The sequence below is a fragment of the Rattus norvegicus genome, chromosome 3 (assembly GCF_021556685.1).
Source record: "Rattus norvegicus strain SHRSP/BbbUtx chromosome 3, alternate assembly SHRSP_T2T, whole genome shotgun sequence".
Lineage (NCBI taxonomy): Eukaryota > Metazoa > Chordata > Mammalia > Rodentia > Muridae > Rattus > Rattus norvegicus.
In genome coordinates, this window is record NC_141536.1 from 142210878 (window position 1) to 142234305 (window position 23428).

The window sequence follows — 23428 nt, forward strand, 5'->3', positions numbered from 1 at the left end:
GACTCCTAAGCTCTGGAATTACTGTGTGTAGCTGTGTGTGTGCCTGTGTGGGTTTCTGTTCACCATCTGTGTATATAGAAGGACAGACGTGTTAAGAGACTATTCCTGGGCTGGAGAGTTGGCTCAGTGGTTAAGAGTACTGTCTGCTCTTCCAGAGGTCCTGAGTTCAATTCCCGGCAACCACATGGTGGTTCACAACCATCTGGAATGGGATCTGATGCCCTCTTCTGGTGTGTCTGAGGACAGTGACAGTGTACTCACTCACATACATACAATAAATGAATCTTTAAAAAAAAAAAAAAAAAGAGACTATTCCTTGGAATTGGAGTCGCCATGTTGGTGCTAGAAACAAAGCCCATATCCTTTGCAACAGTACTGTGCTCTTAGCCAATAAGTCATCTCTCCAGCCACAAGATTTATTTATTTTATCTTATTATCTATTTGTCTGTCTGTCTGCCTGTCTGTCTATTGATCCATCTATTTTTTGAGACAAGGTCTCAGTATATATCTCTGGTATGTATTAGTGAGTTGGTCTGAAACTCACACTAATAGGTTATTCCTCCACCAGTGAAACGGGCCAATTTAAATCAGATTAGAGTATATTAAAGACAAGTTTATTGAAAAGCTGCTCTCTGGTGAGTTCACTGGCCCCAAGGATTGAAGTCATGGAGTATGGGGAGAGAAAGGACACATGCAGAGAAAAAAAGAGGAAAAATAAAAGAATGAGAGATAGAAGAGAGAGAAAAAGAGACGCAGACAGACAGACACAGATATCATACAATGCCTGGATTATATAGGGAGGAAACTCTTGGGGAAGGGCAGTTCAGGCCCTGGACTGCAAATGTTTAAGGTTGGGCAGGTTTTGCCAGGTAGGGGCACTGAGAGCTGGAGGGAGAACTGGAGACCAGGTCTGCTTTGATATGTAAGATAGGCACCTCAGCCCCTTGTCCAGGGCCCACACTTACTACCTAGACCAAGCTGCTGGCCTGAACTCAGAGATCCAACTGGCTCTGTTTCCTGAGTGCTGAGATCAAAGGTGTGCTACCACGCCTGGCACGATTTACTTCTTTTTTTCAGTTATCAGTTCCTTCTTTTTATTAACTCATACACAACCACTTGTCTTATGGTTTGTTGAAGCAGTGAGTCAGGTACCACTTGCCACAGAAATGCCTGTCAGAGTGGCTACCCTGAAAACTCTCGCACCACACTCCTCAGAAGGACATTCCCGATGAAGTCGCCTGGTTTTGCATCCACCTTATAGTATTTCAGCACAGCCAACTTGACCTTCTTCCTCTTATGCTTATTCTTCTTGGGAGTGGTGTAAGACTTCTTCCTTTCCTCAGCACCACCACGAAGTCTCAGCACGAGATGGGGCGTGGACTCCTTTTGAATGTTGTAGTCAGACAAAGTACGGCCATCTTCCAGCTTCTCACCAGCAAAGACCAACCTGTAAGGGTCTTCACAAAAATCTGCATCAGGGCGGCAGCTCCACCCTTGATGGCGGATCGGAAAGAAGAATTACTTCTTAATTTTTAAAAAAGATTTATTTACTTATGTATGTGAGTATACAGTTGCTGTCTTCAGACACACCAGAGGAGGGCATCAGATTCCATTACAGATGGCTCACAACCATCTAATGAGATCTGATGCCTTCTTCTGGTGTGTCTGAAGACAGCGACAGTGTACTTACATGTAATTAATAAATAAATTTTAAACTTTTTTTAATAGCGTCTTTGTGGAAATCAAAGCTCTCTAGTGGAATTTATGGGGGATTAGAACTGCCCCCGACCCACTGAGCTCTGCTTTAGCTGGTCTTGGACTCAGTTATAACTGTTGGTCATTGTGCTGAGCTGGCTTGTGGGTTCTTCTTCCGCTTCAGTCAGCCTTAAATTTCTCTTTTTTGATCCCATATCCGAGAAAAGCTCCTTACTAGTTAAGGTGTGATTTTCTTTCTTTCTTCTTCTTCTTTTTTTTTTTTTTTCTTTTTCGAGACAGGGTAACCTGTCTGTGTAGCCCTAGCTTTCCTGAAACTCACTATGTAGACCAGGCTGGCCTCAAACTCAGAGATGAGCCTTCCTCTACCTCCAGAGTGCTGGAATTCAAAGCATATATTACCATGCTCAGCTCTAAGGTATAGTCTCGCAGGCTCAAAGGCTGCCCTTTCTTGGGAACTCACAGTCAAGGCTGCCATGAACTAGTATATATTATTTATCTGAGGCTGAAGAAAATTGACATTAAACTGAACTGGAATTTTGTTTATGTTTTAAAACGTTGATCAAAATCCACATCATTTTGGGGTTTGATGTTTTATTGGTTCACCGGTGCTCACTGTTTTCAATATCTTGTACAGGTCAAAGTATTGAAGCTTACTGTTGAAGACTTGGAGAAGGAGAGAGATTTCTACTTCGGCAAGCTAAGGAACATTGAATTGATTTGCCAGGAGAATGAGGGGGAAAATGACCCTGTACTGCAGAGGATTGTAGATATTCTTTATGCCACAGATGTACGTGTTTCCCTGAAGAGAGTTTCTTTCTATTCTGCCACCTAAGAAAGAAATGTAACGATGTTGATTTCACCTCACTTTGTGCTGGTAGCTGTATTCCAGTGTAGGACTTACCAGAAAGTTTCACCTTTGACTCCCTTCAAGTTAGCCAAAGAGCGTCTTCCCTAGGTATCCCAGAGTTCCTGTGTCTTCTTCGCTTGAGGAAGCAAGAAGCTTGGGAAGTGGCTGGTGTGCCCAGCTTCTGTATTTGCAGACCACTCACCTGGAGGTGGTGTTGCCATTATTAGGACTGCCTTCACGGAAGCCCTTGGCCCGTAGCTGCCAAGGTGTGCCTTGCTTCTCCCTCCCAGTCAGGAGCTTGCCTGACTCCTTTTGTAATTTTCTTTGGATTCATCTTTATCACTTTATTATTTTAGCCTTTAATCATGACATTAGTTCATCAGAAAAGACTGATTTTCCTCACCTTAGGTTTAGGATTAATACCTGGCTGTGTCCACTGTTTAGCAGTATTTGTAATTATGCACACCTCAAAGGTCTGTGTCACACACATAGAGTGAACTGTACACATGTTCAAAATCAAAAAGATGATAAAGGTGTAGGAGTTTTACAGTGAAAGTGCATCTCAACTAATTTAAGTCATACAGATTTAGTTGAAAAGACAAATCTAGATGTGTTTTTATGAAAGAGCTGTACAGCACAGAGAGCAGGGGGAGGGGCCCAGAGTCTACCTTGTTCTTGGCTTCGCAGCCCTCATTGATCCTGAACCAATTGTGTTGCACTGTTGCAGGTGCTGTGGTTCAGTACGTGCATTCAGTGTAACAAAGATGCCTGAAGGCAGAGTTAATTCGGGCAAAATACTAAGCCTTTTATCTTCAGATAGCCCAGGCAAACCTTGTATTTAGTAGTCCCCCTTCTTCAGCCCCTCAGATGTTAGAATTACAGGTATGAGTGTGGCACTCAGGTTAGGATACTGAATTGATGGGCAACTAAAGTTTTGTTTGTTTTTGATCAAGGCTTTCATACCAGGTTGGGATTGAACTCACTCTGTAGCGGATGAGCCTGAACTCCTGTTTGCACATCCTGAGTTTTGGGAATGTTTTTGTTTAAGCAACTGGGGGTTGAATTCAGTTTTGTCTTGTATATAATTAAGTGCTTTGCTACTGGAACTCTCTTAGGAGTTTTTTGAGGCAGGATCTCATTCTACCCTGGCTGCCTTGGAACTCAAGTCTGTAGTTACAGACTGGCCTCAAGCCTCATGACCATCTTCCTACCTTAGCCTCCTGAGAGCTGGTATTACCGGTGTGACCCACCATTCCTGGACTTGGAGTTAGGGATATTTTGAGGGAATACACATTTTTTAAACATACATTTAGGCACATAAATATTCACTACTTCTTAATGCTATGAGAATAATCTGTGTGTAGTTTTGGCATTAAGAAGTGGGGCTGGGGGCTGGAGAGATGGCTCAGTGATTAAGAGCACCCGACTGCTCTTCCAGAGGTCATGAGTTCAATTCCCAGCAACCACATGGTGGCTCACAACCATCCGTAAAGAGATCCGATTCCCTCTTCTGGTGTATCTGAAGACAGCTACAGTGTATTTATATATAATAAATGAATAAATCTTTAAAAAAAAAAAAAAGAAGTGGGGCTGTTGCTGGGAGGTGGACACACCTTTAAACCTAGCTCTAGGAGGCAGAGGCAGGACAGGAAGTGTGAAGCAGGCAAGGGCTATTTAGGGAGACCTTATATCAAAAATTAAAACAAAAGTATGAATGCTATTGTCTAAAAAGTACAGTAGTGGTCACCTAGTTCTGCTTAAGTGCCAATCGTGTGGAGACAGGGAGACTGCTGCAGGTGAGGCGAGGGAGGAGCTGGCACTGTTGAGTAACAGCTTTCCTCTCTTCATTTTCCCTCTTCAGGAAGGCTTTGTGATACCTGACGAGGGGGGCCCACAGGAGGAACAAGAAGAGTATTAAGCAGTCTGGACCAGCAGAGCAACATCCGACGTCTTCACTCCAAATCATGTGCTTACCTGTTAAATACTCCCTTTTATTAATCTTAGAGGATTCACTGGTTTCTTTTCATAAGCAAAAAGTACCTCTTCTCAAAGTGCACTTTGCAGAAGTCTCACCTTTTCCGATGAGTTTGAGTTAGGAGCCTTTGCCTTGTAGCAGAGCAGTGTTAACATCTAGTTGGTCCACCAGGGGAACGAGAGGCCAACCATGGGGCCCTTCAATGTGGATGCTGGTCACACTGACCGATGGAGAAGGGAGGGGGTTATAATACACGAGGTGACAACCTCAGAAGTGTAAAGACTGAATTGAATTCTAAGCTAATGTGAAATTCTGGCAGAGAACGTTTTAATAAATAAATGCCTTAAGAGTATTTAAAAATATGCTTCCATATTTCAAAATATAAAGTGTAACATGACAGGAGATTTTATGTGTCTGACATTGTGTCTGGGAAGGAAGGGCCAGACTTTAGATCCTTTGGAACCTGCTGTCGTAGGCCTTTCAGTGCAGCTTGAATCTTACGGTTGTAGACTTTGGCCCAGAAGTAAAGTTTGGAAAGTTCTGTAAAGCCATTTTGTGTCACTGACCAGTTGCATCCCTGCTATAAAAGCAAGCAGCATGGTTGCTTGGGTGAAGAGAGGGCGTCTGGGCCCTGCAGTGCCTGAGGCGAAGAGCTCAGCTTTCCCTTGGGCGTTCCTCTCATCTTTTCAAACTGTCCCCCAGGTCCAGTGGGACCTGCCCACATCTCTGGGATTTGAATGGGTGCTGAGTCCCAGCATACTGTCTTTTAAGTTTACATTTAACACGTTCTCTTCTCTGCTCCCTTTGACCTCTGACTCCTTAAGTTTGCTGCTGAGGGTTGTAAATACAGCAGGCAGGTGACCGGGCTGCAAGTTCTTGCTGGACCTCTGGCAAAGGAGTGATCAGTGAAGGCCAGTGCCACCTTGGGCTCTGTGAGGCCAGGGTGCTCGCTGTCTGCTGTCACAGCTCCCACTGTCACCTGAGAACTTTGCCAGTGCACTAATCTCTTTGGAGATAAAATTCTCTAGTGTGTTACTAATGTTAAAATGTTTTTTTTAAGAATATACAGTACCATGACTGAAATATTAATATTTAAAATAGTTCATTCCTTAATTCTCCCTCATTTGCTTTACCCACAGCCTATTCAGTTCCTTTGGCAGAACTCTGCACAATGTGTTACCCACTACTGAGATTGTTCCGCCCCTGACGTGTTTGTGTTGATTTGTTTCTGGTGGTAGAGTGTCTTATGCTGTGTGTAGAAACAGGCATTTTATGACAGATTGTTATGTAGTGCATGCTCTGTGGAATTCAGAGGAAAATCCAGATTCAGTGATTAACAATGCCAAAAAAAAAAAAAAAAAAAGTAAGTTAACTAGCCATTGTTCAACGACAGCGGTGCTGTTTCCTCCTCTGTGGCCTTTCAGACTTCTGTTGACCCCAATTCCATTTTATTGGGAACCCATTTTCCACCTGGTCTTTCTTGACAGGGTTTTTTTCTACTTTAAACAGTTTTTAAATAAAATTCTGTATTTCAAGAGTGTCCTGTCTTCTGAAATGTGTCTTGCCTCGGGTATAAGCTTTTAATCCTAGAGATAAGATAGCTACGCATCCATCCTCAGCCTCAGCCGAGCTCGCAGTGGGCTGAGAAGTGATCCCTACTTTCTCAACTAGGACTAATCTTTTAATCCCTCACTTCCCAAACTAACCAATTGGTTCTTTCCTTCCTCAGTCCTCCTTCCTCCCTCCTTCCCTCCCTCCCTGCCTCCTCGTCCTCGTTCTCCCTCCTTTTGTTTTTTGAGACAGGGCTTTTACTATTGTCCTGTTTGGGCTCAAATTTGTCGTCGTCCTCTTGAAGAGTGGAATTGTGTGCTCTCATGCCTGGCTTAAAATTGCTTATGTTGAATTCTTTCTTTTTTAAAAAAGTTCACAGTACAGTTTTCAGTCTTCCACTGTTTTAAATTCCTGGTACCTTGAGAAGGTTTCCCTCACAGAAGCAGAAAGCCTGACCTAGCTGTTAGGAATGCAGCTGGACAGTGCTTGGCTGATGATTTAATTGGAGGTAATTGTTTCATTGTGGTGAAAATGCATTTACAGAGTCAGTCAGTACACTCTTAAATTGGACAGTAAAGTTGTTGCCTCTTTTCTGTAAAGTCCTACACCTTTAAAAATGAGTTTAAAATGTGATCCACTCGTGTTTTTGTATATTGAAATGTTAAATGAAAGGTTATTTCATCTGATCTTGAGAGTACCTACAGTAATGGCTGTTCTGGAAGTGAAACTTAGTGATTTTCGTGAAGTTTATATTCAGCGCTGCCCCTGGAGGATTCCATCCAGGATCATTACCAGTTTGGGGGGGAATTTGGCACCATCTGCATTCATCATTAAGAAGACACCCTGAAGTGATGCATGATGGGTGCTGTTAGCTGAGAAGTTAGTAGGTAGGGGGTGAAGTGGAGACTGCATCCACTGACCTGTTTTGGCCATATAAAGCCTCAATGTGACTGACTGAGGTTAGGGTGATGGTGCAGCTTGAACGTGCTTGGCATGGCCTTTGGTATGCAGAGGAACAGACTACTGCGGATAGATAGGGATTCAGGATCTGTTCTTCAGGCTAAATTGATGTGGGAGCTTGTTTGGTGTAGAACGTTTAGAAGTTCACCCTCAGAAATTCTTGAGTTGGGAGATGATGTATCTGTATTTTATTATGCCCCTCAGGTGGCCTAGACCTGGGCCCTGCCCAGGTGGAGCTTTTACTCTTAGTGTTTCAGTGAGATATAGGATGTGAGGGTTCTAATTCACCTCTTTATGTTTTCTTGTTTGCGAATCAAGGACTCAGATGTTGGCTGGAAGGGCCTCAGGCAAGTGCAGAAACTGCTGTCTGGAAACAGGAGACATTATTTTGTGGCCAGAAATTGTTTATAGATTAGAAAAAAACATAGAACAGGGTTTTTATGCCCTGAAAATTCAGGGCATGACTGTATTTTGGATGTGAAGTGCTGAGTTCTTTTATTGCCTCTTTCTCAGCTTGGTGATGTTGGGCTCCTCTGTCTTTAGGCAATTTTCATCCTGTTGTTTCCAGGTGAAGGACTAGACACATTCAGTGTTTCATGTAAATGAGGAATTGAAGACTCCCAGTTCACTGGTTTTAAAAAGACTATCCATGGTTCTAGAATTGTCCTCCAGGATGTGAAGTGAGGACAGAAGCAGCTTTCTTTTGCTGTGACTGTGGGTCTCCTCAGGGAAACTTTAAAGGTTAAGGCCGTGAGTGTTAGTGTGAGGAGCTTTTTGGGTGGTTTTCCCCTAGTCCATGGTTTGCTTAGTTTACAAATCAGGCTGTGGGCTGTAAGCCTGACAGACAAGTCCGGTCAGATTAGCTTGCCAGTGTGTGTGTGACCCAAATCTCACTGTTGTCAGCAGGGAGGGTGAAAGGAACTGCTTCCAGCTAAGCTAAACAATAGCATGTGATCATTGTCCATGAACCACAGGTTGTTTTTCTGTTCCGTCACTTCTGTGAGTGATGACGTCATACTTTGGAATTCTCATAGTTTATAAAATTTCAGAACCGAACAGCATGATGGTCATGTATCGCTCTTCATCATGCTTGCATTGTGCTAACTAGGTGTGTAGGATTTTCTCAGAAGACAAGGAGGGTTCTGTGCTTTCACTGAACTGACCATAGCAAGAACCCTTGACCTATGTGGTAGCCATGTTACTGCATAGTTGTAACTTGTGAAGGCCAATCTTTTCTCTCAGCTTTGAGTGAATGAGTTCTTGTAACTCAGGGGCTTTCTGGTAACATTGTTGCTGGGTAGCTTCATGAATTTGAATCGTTTAGGTGAGGGGGTCTAAGCTTCCAGACCCATTTCTAGTCTCCTTTATCTAGACGCTTAAATCTTCTCCTTGTTTTGAGGCAGGGTCTCATCTATTCCAGACTGGCCTTGAACCCACTGTGTATTCTAGGGTGACTTTGAACGTTGGACCCTTCACCTTCTGAATGCTGGGATTATAGGCATGTATTACCATGCCTAACATCAAACCCAGGACTTCATGCGTGCTAAGCAAACACTTCATCAGCCAAGCCACACATTTAGCCCCATGAATATTTTATTTTGAAAATTTTAAACTCCTTTTGAGGATGGTAAGCTATGTGGTTTTGTTGTTTTTGTTTTTTGTTTTTTACAGATAGGTGTTGATGTCAAGTTTGTGTCACCTCACAGCTCAGTAATCTTACTCATTTTTGAGAGGGTTTCATTATGTGGCCCTGGCTGGCCTGGAACTTTGGGTGTAAATTAGTCTGGCCTCAAACTCACAGTAGTTTTCTAACATTGCCTTCCAAGTGCTGGGATTACAGGTGTGCACCACCATGCTTGGCTTGCAAGTTACATAGAGCCGAAAGGTAGAGAGATGCCATTTTAGGATCCACAGCGAGGGGAGAGTGTTGATGTTGCTGAGTGTGAGTGAGGCGGTGGCCCTGAGGGACTGCTGTGGTTCCTCCCACCTGAGAGTCCTTTCAGCCATCAGCATGCCCTTGGATTAGAGCACATGTCCAAGGGTATTCTCCAGGTCGTAATGTCTGAATTCATCTCAAGTAGGCTTTGAGCTTTTCCCGAATCACCGTGCTGAGATTTATCTAGATTTTCCTTCTATGCCTTCCCACATTTAAAGATCTTGAGTTACTGATTATATTTTGACTCTTTTGAACTTTTCCTAAAATGAATTTCTGTAACCAAGTCTTGTTTCTCCTCCCACCCCATTTAGGGGGAAATTACCTCATACCTTGTTTTAGCTATATTAAATACTGATAGTTTAGTCAGTGAAAATAGGATTTAATTAAAAAACAAAACAAAACAAACAAACAAACAAACAAAAAAACCCTACCGGGCTGGAGAGATGGCTCAGTGGTTAAGAGCACCGACTGCTCTTCCAGAGGTCCTGAGTTCAAATCCCAGCAACCACATGGTGGCTCACAGCCATCTGTAATGGGATCTGATGCCCTCTTCTGGTGTGTCTGAAGACAGCTACAGTGTACTTATATATAATAAATGAATAAATCTTAAAAAAAAAAAAAAACCCAAAACCCTACCACTAAGTTAGTGTTTGTCATTGGAAATTAGAAACTGTCTTAAGAATCAACATTCTATAGGGACAAAACCAAAAATAAACATCAATTGTGTGTTTTTTTACTATAAAAATCTCTAGTTTCAGGCTGACGAGATGGCTCAGCAGCTAAGTGTGTGTTGTACAGATCTGACAACCTGACCCCAATCTCGGAACCCGTGGAGGAGGGAAGAGCCGGCTGCAGTTACCTCCTCAACCTCCAGTGAGCCCACCTGAACGCCCTATCCATGCACAGGCCACACAGTTCTTCCTTAATGTGCATGGGTGTTTGCCTGCATGTATGTTTGCACCGTGTGCACGCAGTACCCAAGGCGGTGGACTAGAATAGGGCATTAATTGGATTTGCTGTAATTGGAATTAAAAGACTTTTATGAGCTACCATGTAGATGCATCAAACCTGGTCCTCCGGAATAACAGTCAGTGTTCTTAACCACTGATTCAGCTCTCTACCCTACCCCCTACAAGTTAAATAAAAATAAAAAAATTTCCAGTGTCTTCATACCTAACCAAACTCTATTTGAAAAGATTTCTGTGCCTCCCCCCCACACCCCACCTCTTTATGGTTTTCATCCACTTGGCTTTTCCTATCCAGCAGTATGTCGGATATGTTGATTTGGGTGTGTTGATGTTCTCTGTGTGGGCCCAAGAAGGAAGCTTTTGTCTGGTGGTGGTGTTTGACACTTTGGTCATTTTCAGTTCCTCACACTATGGTGCAAAGATCTGGAATCCGTGGCCCTAGCAGAAGTCTCCAGCATTTCTGCCGTGGTGAAGGGTGATGAAAACATCAAGTCCAGGTTTCCCCTATCTCAGATGCAATGCTCTTACTTTCTCTGCCCAAATAACGGGCCGATGCAGAGTTTGGGGTGTGTTTGTGTCAGAGAGCCTTTGTTGTATTTGCTCTCTGAACTGGGAGAATCCGTTGGTCTTTTTGGTTTGGTGAAGCTGTTTTACCTAGGGCTACCTGGCTCCCTTGAAAGCAAGGCTCTGGCCAGTGCTTGTCCTGCAGGTCGCTTTGTATTCACGTTTGTCCCGGCTCTCTGCTGTTACTGCCTGCTCTCTGTGAGCTCGATTTCATTAATAAAAGGTCTCAAATGGGGTAAAAAACGGCTGTGTTTGGTTTATGGGTTAGATTCTGGATTCTGACTTTCCCTTCGTGTGCGTGTGTGTGTGTGTGCGCGCGTGTAATTCCTCAGTTCCCTGGTTCTAAATTTGACTGGTTGACTCTGAGGTCAGATAGAAGCCCTCTGCCTAGGACTCAGGGATCTCAGCCAAGAGTTACAAATGAAGTGAGAATTGAAAACCGGTAGCAGTCTGGGTCAAGCTTAGATGTGGAAGTCAAATTGGGTCAGGGTGAATGCCCTCTGAAAACTGGACAGCTTGGCCTTAGGAGTCATTGGCTTCACTCTGGGACTGAGTGGGAACCAGAAGCATTGCTTCATTTCTGGGACAGACGTCCTTAGCTTTGAGCCATCTGCCCGACCCCTGAGTGCTGACCAATTACAATGTAACAAGTCAGTTGTTCCCTTCCTGTGCTTTCATGCCCCCACTTCTCACTTTTGGATCTGTACCCCCCTTGCTCTCTCCCCTCTCTAATCTGTTCTGAGCAGAACTCTTGGGTCTGTTAAAGCAGCGGGTATGACTTCAGATCTTACTTGCTCTCTGATTCTAAATATAAATGGAATCGCCTATTTCCTCCTTCCCTTCCTCTCCCCTCCACCTACATTTCTCTTTTGTTCCTCTTTGGTTCTGGGTTGAAATGCAAAGGTTCCTGTGTGATGTGGTGTCCACTGAGCCTTGCCTCCAGGGCCTTTTGCATTTCTTTTGAGTGGTCTCTCCTGCCATTGAATAATAGCTGTAATCTCACTTGGTGCTTTGCCTCAGTTCAGGACCGCAGGCACATCTCTTTTTCTGGTTAAATATATTTCTTTTTTCTAACAAAATATAACAAGAAAACAAAAACCATCATATAGAAGTTGGACAAGACAAACCAACGGAAAAATAAAAGTCACAAGAGCAGGCACAAGAATCAGAGACCCGCTTGTTCACACATTCAGGAGTCCTGTGGAAGTGCCACACTGAAAGCTATAGTGACTTTACAGGCACTTGATGCAGACCTGTGTAGGCCTATGCCTTCAGTCTCTATGAGTTCATATGAGCTCTGCTCGGTTGTTTTAGAGAAGCTTGTTCTGGTGTCCTCCATTCCTGTCTCTCCCACTCCTGCCTCTTCTGTGGGGCTCCCTGATCTCTGAAAGGGAGGAATTTTATCTCGTTTAAAACTGCGTTCCAAGGTCTCTCCCTGTGTATAGTGTCCAGCTATGAGTCTCTGTATTTGTTCCCATCTGCTGTAGGAGGAAGCCTCTTTGATGGACTATAAGTATAGCAGAATATCATTAGGAGTCATTTCATCCTGCCCCCACCCCGTGCCCTTCAATCCTAGTCTCCCCGCCAGTCCCTCCCTCAGTTCCAACTCCTCCCCTTGATCCTCCCAGTCTCATTCTCCTCCTTCCCTGCATGCATTCTACCCATAAGTGTTTTTATCTTCCAGGGAGTTCTATTTGTCATCCCCCCACTCACCCCAGTCCCCTTCTTTATGCCTGTCTTCTCCCGGTCTATGGATTGTAGCTTGGTTATAATTTATTTCATAGCTAATATTCATATATAAGTGGATATATACCATATTTATCTTTCTGAGTCTGGGTTACCTTACTCAGGATGATTTTTTTCTAGTTCCATTTATTTGCCTGGAAGTTTGATGATATCATTTTTATTAAACAACCAAGTAATGTTCCATTGTGCAAATGTACCACATTTCTTTATCTATTCTTCCATTGAGAGACACCTAGGTCATTTCTAATTTCTGGCTATTATGAACAGAGCAGCAATGAATATGGATGAGAAAAGTCTCTGTGGTAGGATGAAGCATCCTTTGGGTATATGTCCAAGAGTGGTATAGCTGGATATTGAGGTAGATCAATTCCTATTTTTGTGAGGAACTGCCATACTGATTTCCACAGTGAGTGTAAAAGTTTGCGTTTCTACCAGCAATGGAGGAGTGTTCCTCCTGCTCCACATTTTCACCAGCATTAACTGTCATTAGACATACATCTTTTATAAAACTTAGTTTTGAGGGGTTGGGGAATGACTTAGCTGTTAAATATTACCTTACATACTCAGGACCTAAGTTTGATCCTTAGAACCCACATTTAAAAAAAAAACAAAAAACAAAAAACAAAACAAAAAAAAAAAAAAAAAAACAACCATGGCTCCTGGCTTGCTGCCCAGTCAGCCTAATCTACGTGGTGGTCTCCAGGTCAGTGAAAAAACCTGTTTCAGCAAAACCAGAGGGGAGGGTATCTGAGGAATGACACCCAAGTTGTCCTTTGGCCCCCATGGGCATGCCTGTGCCCATGGAATCTCACACCCAGTACATAGTGTATACAAAGCACATGCCCATACCACCAGCATGTGCCCGCACTAGCTGGGAGAATAGTATGACGGCACCCCCTTCCCCAAGACTGTGACTATTGCCCTGATCTGCCATGTTTGTTTACTGAGCCATTTGAGAGCAAGTTAGGGACCTCCGGTCTCTTTACCCTTGAAAGTACCTAAGTATATGTTTCTTTCGAGGTACTTGATTCTTAAGACCAGAAAACAAATGCAGTCTATATTTATGTAGAGCCCACCTTCCAGTTTCACCTACTGTTGGGCCCTAGAGTGTTTTTACTTTTCCAGTCTGTCATCCAATGCAAAATCATAGATTGCTTCTAGTTGAGAGTTCCTTGAACCATCTTCAGGCTTCAACGCTTTCTTAGCTGCTTTGCTTTACGTGACAGAGTTTGTCGTGTGCTTGTTCTCTGTCTCTCTGTCTCTCTCTCTGTGTCTCTGTCTGTGTCTCTGTCTCTCTCTGTGTCTCGGTGTCTGTCTCTCTCTGGTGTGCATGCACATGTGTGCTTGTACATGTGCGTGCATGGGTGTGCACGCCTGTGGAGGTCCATGTTGTCTTTTATCTTTCCCCACTTTAGGTTTTGAGACAGGGTCTCTGTGTTTGCTGGGGTTTAACTGGGGCCGGCTTACAGGTTCAGAGTTCAATCCATTATCATCAAGGCAGAAACATGGCAGCATCTGGGCAGACACGAGGCTGGAGGAGCTGAGAACCACCTCTTGATCTGAAAGCAGCTAAAAGACTGCTAGGATGAGAGGACCTAAGGCCCCTGCCCACAGTGACACACCTACTCCTATGAGGCCATACCTACTTCAAGACCACACCTAATAGTGCCATTCCCTGGGCCAAGCATATTCAAACCATCATAGTCTCCATTAAACCTGAGGTCTCTGTTTCAGCTAGACTAGCCGGCTAGTGAGCCCCAGGCTCCTCTTGTCTCTACTGACCCCTGCCTGGCTCTGGGGCTACCTTTGTGTGTTCAGTGTCAGTCTTTTACATGGGTGTTGGGTATCTGAGCTCAAGTTAAGTCCTTAATCTTGAACAGCATGACTTGACCCAGTGAGCCATTTCCCTCCTGCTTTTTGCTTTCTGTAGGTTTTCTGCCTAGCTCAGGCTGTCCTGGAAGTGGCTGTGTTGCTCATGTTTGCCTTAAAATCACAAATCCTTCTGCTTCAACCTCTTAACGTGCTGGAGTACAGGCATCCAGCATGCCATTGACGTCCTGCAGCCAGTTGTGTCCTGCAGTCTCGTGGTTTGATTTACACATGGCTCTGTCATCACATCGAGACATGCCATCTACCTTCGTCATTACTGATGCTATTTACTTTTGAGACATGGTCTCATGTAGCTTAGGCAGGCCTCAAGCGGAGGGTGACCTTGAGTTTATTATCCTCCTGGGATTATAGACGTTCACACACTTACTGTTCCTTTGCTGTGAAGAGACACCACAGCCAGGCAACTTAGAAGAGAAGGCATTTGATTGGGAGCTTGCTTACCGTTTCAGAGGGTTAGTCCTTTCCCCCTACAGCAGGCAGCATGGCTCGGGAGCAGTAACCGATGGCCCACATCTTATCCACACGTTGCAGAAGGCAACGAGGTACAGCTCACCTACTGGGAACCAGACATTCAAGTATAGGAGCCGGTGGGGGCCATTCTTATTCAAGCCATCACAGCCACCGTGCCGGATTTTATGTAGCCGTGAGAACTGAGCTAGGTAACTCTTGAGTGTCCTTCTTATTCCCTAGAATAAGAGTTTAGACGGATAACAAAGCTTAACGCTTATAAGCACACACGTACATTCTGACTTCTTACAAGTCGCATGTGTACTTTTTTGCAGAACTTTTGTTCCTTGGTGGTAGTCTCCAAACCCTGTTAACCTTCAACGCCTGGGAATCCAGATCGATTTCTTAACTTGGGTGTATGCCCTGTCCCCCAAAGGGGCCCAAACTTCATCTTCATTCTGACAAGGCCTGCTTGTCTGGGCAGAGCCCCCCCCCCCCAACTCTACTCATAATTTGTATAATATTCTGTTAAATTTAGGCAAACAGGACCTGCACTGGACCAAGAGCTTTAGGGGAATTCTTCCTTCCTTGTCTTTTCTCTGGCTGTGTCCTGCTTAACTAGCTGCAGATTCTAGAAGCTGAGGAAAGACATGGCCACTCAGAGCCACCTCCCATTCCATTCTCTGAGTATTAAGACTCAATACTAACCACCCTGCCCATGGCAAAAGGGCATCTTTAAATCTTAGATTGCTATGAGCCTTTTTCTTTTCAATTAAAAATTAGTTTGTGGGTGTGGTGGCACACACACAGAGCTCCAACACTTGGGAGGTGGAAGGAAGAGTATCAAGTCATTTATGGCCATCCTGGGCTACATAGGGAGTTCACATCATCTGGGCTACATGAGACCTTGCCTTAAAAGGTGGGCTGAAGAGTTGGCTCGGCGGTTAAGAGCACTGACTGCTCTTCCAGAGGTCCTGAGTTCAATTCCCAGCAACCACGTGGTGGTTTACCACCACCTATAATGGTATCCGATGTCCTCTTCTGGAATGTCTGAAGACAGCGCCAATATACATAAAATAAATCTTAAAAAACAAAACAAAAAGCCTAGATCTAATTGGTTGGCTCCTGTAACCCGCAGCTCCTAGCGTTTGCTTCTAGCCAGTGGTAAGCAGAACCAGGACAGACCTGATCCTTGATCACCACTGTGGTCCCCAGTGTGCATTCTATAGCTCCACAGAGAAGGAAGATGAGCAGTGGAAGTAGAAAGCGAACCCCAGCCAGCTTGGGGCCCTCAAACAGGAAAAGGTTAGAACTGACCGAGAAGCAGACTATATATAGGTGAGTCTGGCAACCATGTTGCTTAGGAGTGAGATGGAGCCCAGCGAAGTAAGTGCCAACACCAAAGAGATCTCTGACCAACCAAAAGGGGACCAAAAATAAGGCCCCTGTTAAGACCTACAAATCCACCTCAGTTCCCGAGAGAAAGCAAAGGGCAAACTTACAAAACTAGAGACTTTAGAAGAAACTCACTGTAGTCCTAGGCGAAGGAGCAGGAGAAACCCGTCCCCTCCCCCACTGCCTTCCCTCACCCCCCTCCCCCAGTCACCGCGCTTCCCCTCCTCGCCCGCTGCCTCTGGCCCCGCCTCCCGCGGCCCCGCCCTTCCCACGTACTCTTGCTTTCCAGTTGCAAGGCTTGCAGTGGCCGCCGCGTGCGGAGCAGTTTTCCTCCAGCCTCAATCCCAGCGCCGCTCCTACCCACGCGCACATTTGTCCTTCCTGGACAAGGTTAACGCCTCGTCTCGCACAGCTGTGCCTCCTGAGCCCCTCCCTTGGAGACATTGTTCTCTGTGGACCCCCTTGCTTCTGCTCTGCAGAGCGCCCCCTGTTCCTAAAAGGGCTCTAAACCGTATCCAGTTCTTAAAAGGTCTGAACTGGCATCAGCAGCAGGCTAAACAGGGCAGATAATGCTTAGACCCCAGGATGTCCCGGGCCAAACTGTCACCAGCTGGAGCTCTCAGCCACTTCCGCTCCACCTTACCAAGTGTCTTAAACTAGAATGGGCAAGTCCTTTGGGGTACAGGAAGAAGGACGGATTGGGGACTACCCATGTTCCCTTCACTCAGGATTTGGAACCTAGTGCAGTGACAGATATTATCCATCATCCAGTTGAGGTCCTGTTTCCAGCTGCCTAAGGCATGCTGGGACACTCTCCCACCTCTCTTCAGTGCTGCTGTGCTGTTTCCCTTCATCCAGTGGGATACTCATACCTAGGAGCTAGCCCTACCCCGTCTCTTCTTTCCCACCTCCCTAAATTCGTGTTTTTTCCTTTTTTTCCTTTGCTCACAAACTACTTCTGGACAATCGTGCTGTTTTTCCTTCAGTGTTCACGCTTAGACGTCAACCACTCCTGCAGCTACTAGAATCAAACATTCATCGTCAACAGTCGGGTTCTGCCGGCACTCCCTTCCTCAAGGTACTCTGTGGGGAAGGAGGACCGCAGTGCAACATCCTTGTTTTAAGGGAAGGTGGGACCCTCCCCCCCCCTTTACACTGCCACGGAGTGAGAAGGAGGACAGATATTGATGACCAAGGGAGTAGGGGCCGCCTTCTCCCTTTGTTGTTATGAGGAGGTGGTGGTTTGTCCCAGCCTGAATAAAAATATCTTTTTTCCTTCCTCCTCTGCCATCTCTCTGTTAGAGGAATTGGTATTTAACAGGTGCCCCCACTTCTGCATCTGACACAGATAACTGCCTTAACCTTAAGGCATATTTCCCTAGGCCTTTTAATTTTTTAAAATTTATTTTATGTGTATGAGTGTTTTATCTGCATGTGTGCCAATGCACTGTGTGTGCAGTGCCCAAGGAGGTCAGAAGAGGACATCAGATCCTCTAGCAGTTGCAGCTGGTTGTGGGTTGCCATTATGGGTGCTAGGAATTGAATGCAGATCCTCCGAGGGAGCTTTTAACTGCTGAGCCATCTCTCCTGCCCTACAACGTTCTTCCAAGGCCCATGCTAACACAATTCACACAGTTAACAGAAATGTACTTAGAGATATAATTTTGCAGTTAGGTTCCTGCCATTTTCAGTGGCTGTTTTTTTTTTTTTTTCTTTTTTCTTTTTTCTTTCTTTTTTTTTTTTTTCCGGAGCTGGGGACCGAACCCAGGGCCTTGCGCTTCCTAGGTAAGCGCTCTACCACTGAGCTAAATCCCCAGCCCCTCAGTGGCTGTTTTTAGTAACACAATCCTGTCTCCTGTATTTTTTTCTGTTCCTAAGCTCATCAGTCCCAGATTTCCAGAGATTTGAGTTTTATTTCTAGCTGGTGGTTGTCACAACTTGCTTCCTGCTCCTGTCCCTCCATGCTCCTTTTTCTGGAGAAGTTTCTGCCATTTCCCTTGGTTTCCCTTGGTTGTAAAGACACCACCAGGGAGGACCTTCTTGGCCGTTCTTCCTCCCCATTGCCCTCTCTCATGTGCCGAGAACCTTCCCCACTGCCCTTCATCCTGTTCAGTCTCCAGAGCCAGATCCTAAGGATCTCTCACTCTCCTTTTTTTCTTCTCACTCTTTTCTCTTCAAGCTCCCTCTCTCTCTGATGCCTCCTAGGAACCCAGGGTCCACATGGCTTATGAGTCAGTCCTGTGGGCATGACAGTCTCGTTTCCTTCCTTGCCGTCTATTCTGCTGTTTGAGAATGCCTCCCGATTCTCATCAGATCTGGGGACCCTGCAGGTCTAGTGCCCCAATATCTTACCCTCTCCTTAGAAACATGCCCTTGATGTGAAAGAGCTCTCTGTATGTCTTACCTGATCTCACTGGAAAAGGTCCTATCTCCGAGGGCCCTAGAGGGGGTTAGGAGGGTGTATGCAATGGAAGGTCATGCCTCCACGTGAGATGTGTGTCGACCTCTGGATCTGCTTCTCTCAGCACCGAATGGCTTTTGGGACCGCCCTGTGGCTAGATAAGCCCTTGTATTCTACAGATTCTGAATTTAAGCCAGGAGTAAACCTGAGAGACTTCATGGCTTCGGTGGGCCGGTTTCTGCCCATCAATTCAGGAAGGCTCCACTGTAAACTTAATGGAAGGTCTCTGTGGGAAGGGGATGCTCATGAAATACTTACTAGGAGTAGCTGTGCACAGGGGACAGCCATCATCTCCTTTGACCCTTTCCAACTTTTCTGTGACTTGGCTAGGTCAGTCAGGTCTGTGGATTTCTTAAAGCAACTGTGATTATCCATTTTAGGGCAACTAATGTCTTCTGAGGAGTCAGGAGAGAGCCCTCAATCCCAAAAGGTAAGAATGGAACAGTGAGTGAAGGGAGACCACATTTGGGAGCCACACGAATGTCATTTACCAGTCCGCTGGCTTCCAAAATGTCGCCAGCATAGGCCCGCTAGCTTCTGCACCAGGCTTGCAAACTTAGATATGTATAGGACCAAGTGGTAACTTAGATGAGCCTAACTAGTGGGCTTCTGTTCTCTCTTCTCCTCTCCTCCCCACCCCCATATTAAGCCCAGGCCTTGAGTAAGCTAAGCCGTGGTGCTGACTGATAACCTCCAGCCCTACTGCTTTGGTTTTTTTAATGTAATATCTCACTGTGTATCTCTGGCTGGCCCGAAACTCACTCTATAGAGCAAGCTGGCCTCAAACTCACCTGCCTGCCTTCAGAGGGCTGGGATTAAAGGCACACAAAGCTAGGGTTTCATTAGAAGCTCAGGCTGGTAGCTGTGCCTCAGCCTCCTCAGGTTCTGGCTGGGATTTCAGAGTGACATATTTGCTTGGCTTCTTTAAGAATACAACATGGACCAAATGCCGCACCCATGAGGGTATCCGCTTACGATCTGCTCATGGCTCATACTTAATTTTGTCTAGCAGAGTGGCAGTAATGGTGAGGTAGATTACAAGTTACTATCAAGCCAGCATTATCTGTTTTGTGCATGGGAGCAGGTAATGCAGGATAATGCAGATTATGATTAAGTTGACCGAATGTGTCTCTCGTCTTCCCAAGTCTCATTCCGAGATGTCACGAGAGTCATCATTTATTGTAAAGCCACTTTCCTGGGCTTCAGGTGGCTTTGTGAGTCATTTAGGTCTTCAAAACTCTGCAGGCTGGGTGTTGTGGATTTCTGATTTTTGAGTGGAGAAATCTGTGGCTCAGAGAGGTGACGAGAAATGCCCTAGATAAAACAGCTCGTAAGTGGGAGAGCCAGGTGTAATTCTAACCCAGAGCTCAGGACTCCGCAGCCGTGGGCTCCCTCTCATGCCTGCTGTCTACGCATATAGGTGGGAGACACACCAGAGCGGTGGAAATGATCGGAGCTTGGGGAATGTTAGGGGCGGTAGTGATGGCTCAACTGGATGTTGAAGACTAAGCTCCTTGGAGAAAATGCTGGCCGAGTGAGGTTTAGCTGTGAGGAGGAGTGCTGTGCACAGTATACAGTCCAAGAAGTAGAAACTATGCTCTGTTGGATTGGTGGGGTGCAGCTGGTGTACCTGGGACATGGTGTGTGCCTTGGAAGGAGGAAGCCTGTTAAAGCTAGGTTAGGAAGGGCTCTGGATGCTAAGCTTATGGGCGGGAAGTAAAATGAGTAGCCATGAAGTGTGTCAGAGCGAGGCAAAGTTAGGACCACATTTGCCTCCTAGGAAGATGGACTGATATTAGTGTTGAGAGTTGGAATGGAAAGGAAAGGGAGACCCTGGTCTTGTGGAGGACTCACTGTTATTGAACCTGCCATAGGCCAGAGTTTGGGGTGGGACAGGGTCTGGGAGATGACTATTCGAAGAATGAACAAGAGGAGCATAAGAAGGGACAGGGAGGCGAGGGAAGGGGAAGGCAGTGCTGCCGTACCGGCCTTGGGTGGATGCTCAGCGTCAAGTCTTGTGGCTCTGTGAGGCTGAGTTGAGTCTTCCTTGTTGGACCCAAAGTGTCTGGCTCTCTGTAAACCTGTGTAGATCATGAGGGAGTTTGTGGACACTAACATGAGTCCAAGCATGTTTGCCCCTTTGGTGGGGCTGAAGTCCATTAGAGAGTTCTAAGCTAGATGGGACGGCTTACTCTGCAATCCCAGCATTTGGTAGGTTCAGGCGGGAGGATCTCCAGGCCAGCTTGGGTCTCAATAAACAAAACAAACAAAAAGTTAAAAAAACAAATCAAAAAGTGAGTTCATGCCCTCTAACACTGTTGACCCGAACACAGTATCCGTGAGAGGACAATGGTTACCTCCCCATCACCACGAGAAGGACCTTAGACCTCTCTTCCTCTTCATAAGGTTAAAGTACATAGGGAATAGTAAAGAAGTCTTATCACTTTCAGCAATGAGCAGCATTGTGCACTTAGCCGTGTAACAGATTGCCCCTTGTATAAGACATGCCGACATAACACACCTTTGGCTCGGAGACCTCAGTTCTTTAGTGCCTAGTTCTTGTGGTCATATTTGTCCCAGATGGCCCAACCAGGTGGAGTCCAGGAGGAGACTTCTAAGACCTATCCAGTGACAAGTTCCGTCAGCCAGAGCAGTGAAATCCATCAAAGCACTCAGCAGTTTACCGAGATGCACCTGGCTGACCTACAGAAGGTGTTTGAGAAGGAGGCAGACGAGAACGGAGGTACAGTCACACCGAAGGCTGGTTTCCGGGACCCCTGCCTGGGTATCAGGGAAGTGTGGAGGACTCAGACCTGGTACATGCTTATGCCTGGTGTCTTGTTTAAAACTCGTGTCTGGTTAAGTGGTGCAAGGATATTGAAGGCTATTTGGGGTCTAAAACTTTTTCTTTTAAGATCTTGCTAGCCTAGATAACCAAGCCTCCCGAGCAGCATTTTGGTGTTTCCTCTAAGCATTTTCAGTCTGTGGTTCGTTATCAATTGCTGTGTGACAGTAGCCCCATGACCTCACAGCTTCCAAGAGAGCTGTCTTCCTGGTCAGGACCTCAAAAAGCTGCAGTTCTGTGGTCATCTGGGGCCATGGTATCATCCGGGGCTTGATTGAGGAAGGACTTACTTCTAAGTCTACATACACTGTTCCAGAATTCAGGTCCTTGAAACTGTGGTATGGTCGCCCTTCATTCCTTTCTGGCCATTGCAAGGAGGTTGCCCTCAGCTCTCAGAAACCATCCCCACAGTGGTTGTCCATGTAGGATTTGCCAACATGGCAGCTGACAAGGCTTGAGTCAAAGGTAGAGAAACACAGGAGTGACAATCTTACGGCCATGGGACTGTAGGCAATGGTGGGATGCCCTGTTGTCTAAGAGCAAGTCAAAGGTCTCGTCCTAAGGAAGAGGGGACCACAGGACGATGTGAGCAGCAGGACCTGCCCATCCCGGGGGTCTCCGTAAGTATCTCTAATCTCACTCTTCGGATACTAATTTGGAGTAGAACATATTCTGAGCTGAGGAAGCATTTCACACCTAACTGAGCAAACACTAGCTTAGCCTCCCTTACCCAGAGGTGATCAGAACGCGTCCGTAGCATCTGGTTGGGTGAAACCAGGTAACGTAGTGAACATTTTAAAACAAAGTGTGAGATAGCTCATGAACGCAAGAAACAGGGATGAAATGGGTTTGCATGTACACCACTGAAAAGTGGGAAAGCCCTAAGCAAGGGACTTTGTGTCATTATGGGCCTCTTTAAAATTTATATTTATTATATATGAGTACACTGTCTCTGTCTTCAGACACACAGAAAAGGGCATCAGATCTCATTACAGATGGTTGTGAGCCACCATGTGGTTGCTGGGAATTGAACTCAGGACCTCTGGAAGAGCAGTCAGTGCTCTCAACCTCTGAGCCATCTCTCCAGCCCTTACAGGACTCTCTTTTCCCTTTCATTTTTATGTCTGAAGGACTTGGCATGGTGCCTCGGCCTGCTGGCCAAGCCTTCCAAATGGGTCTAAGCCTGACGGAGCCCCTCTGGCCTGCTTATGCTATACATGATGTTGTGAGGATGTCTGCTGATACCAGACCTTCTCCCCCCTGGCAGACTGATTTCTGCCCTTTGGAGGGATGCTCCTGCAAGTCAGGAGTAAGGGCACCTTCAGAGTTGAGTTGCTAGACCAGGTCTATCCATGCTCCTGTTCATTTGACTTTCATAGCCACACCATAGTGTTGAGAGAGAGAGAGAGAGAGAGAGAGAGAGAGAGAGAGAGAGAGAGAGAGAGAGAGAGACCCAGAGAAAGGAGACAGAAAGTGTGTGTGTACATGGCGGGCTGGAAGTTGACATCAGGATGTCTTCTGATGCTTTGCACCTTATTTGTTTGAGACAGGGTCTCTTCACCAGATCTGAGGCTGGCTGCTTTGGCGAGGCTGGTGGGCAGCAAGCCCCCAAGGTCTGGCAGTCTTTGTCCAACCCAGGACTGGGTTACACACTGCCATAGCTCCTGGCTTTGAATGTAGGCTCCTGGGATTGAACTCATGCCCCCATCCTCACACTTGCAAGGCAAGTGCTTTACCCCTGAGCTGACTTCCCAGCCTAAGGTGTTTTTGTTTTTGTTTTTGTTTTTAAACATCTGGCCATGGTGTTAGTTTGGGAGGAGGGCAATTCCGTCTGCATTGATGGAACGTTGGAAAATCAGAAAACCAGGTTGGCTTTTCTATTTAGACACCTTCAACAGGGCTATTGAGAACGTGGGTGGCATGACACTTCCCAGGCACCTGGGTACTAGTACTGGTGGCAGAGAGTGAGGCCATGTCCGTGCCATCCCATTCGCTGTGCGTCCTCCAAGCCAGGGAGTTCCATTGCTTGGAAGAGACCTCCTTCCCCTCTCCTGAGACTTTGCAAGTGCAGAGGTAGTCCTGCCTTACCTATCTCCCGGAAAGGCCTGCAGTGCTCATAAACTGCCA

At 45.9% G+C, this 23428-nt stretch overlaps 2 protein-coding genes and 1 pseudogene across 8 annotated transcripts in view; 2 read left to right on the forward strand and 1 right to left on the reverse strand.

Annotated features, from left to right (window-relative positions):
• Mapre1 (microtubule-associated protein, RP/EB family, member 1) overlaps positions 1 to 6078 on the forward strand; it is a 28093-nt gene extending 22015 nt beyond the window's left edge. For all 4 annotated transcript variants that reach the window (NM_001429679.1, NM_138509.4, NM_001429680.1 and 1 more), the window contains 2 exon segments: positions 2351 to 2503; positions 4425 to 6078. In NM_001429679.1, the coding sequence (NP_001416608.1) occupies positions 2351 to 2503; positions 4425 to 4481 (210 nt within the window). In that variant the 3' untranslated portion in view covers positions 4482 to 6078.
• Positions 1080 to 1517, reverse strand: Rps27a-ps8 (ribosomal protein S27a, pseudogene 8; annotated as a pseudogene).
• A 10240-nt stretch (positions 6079 to 16318) lies between the features above and the next one.
• Efcab8 (EF-hand calcium binding domain 8) overlaps positions 16319 to 23428 on the forward strand; it is a 66647-nt gene continuing 59537 nt past the window's right edge. For all 4 annotated transcript variants that reach the window (XR_015683301.1, NM_001430734.1, NM_001430735.1 and 1 more), the window contains 4 exon segments: positions 16319 to 16524; positions 16982 to 17073; positions 18837 to 18886; positions 21037 to 21199. Coding sequence is in view for 3 of the 4 variants with exons in the window: in NM_001430734.1 (NP_001417663.1) it covers positions 18845 to 18886; positions 21037 to 21199 (205 nt within the window). In the remaining variant the exon portion in view is untranslated.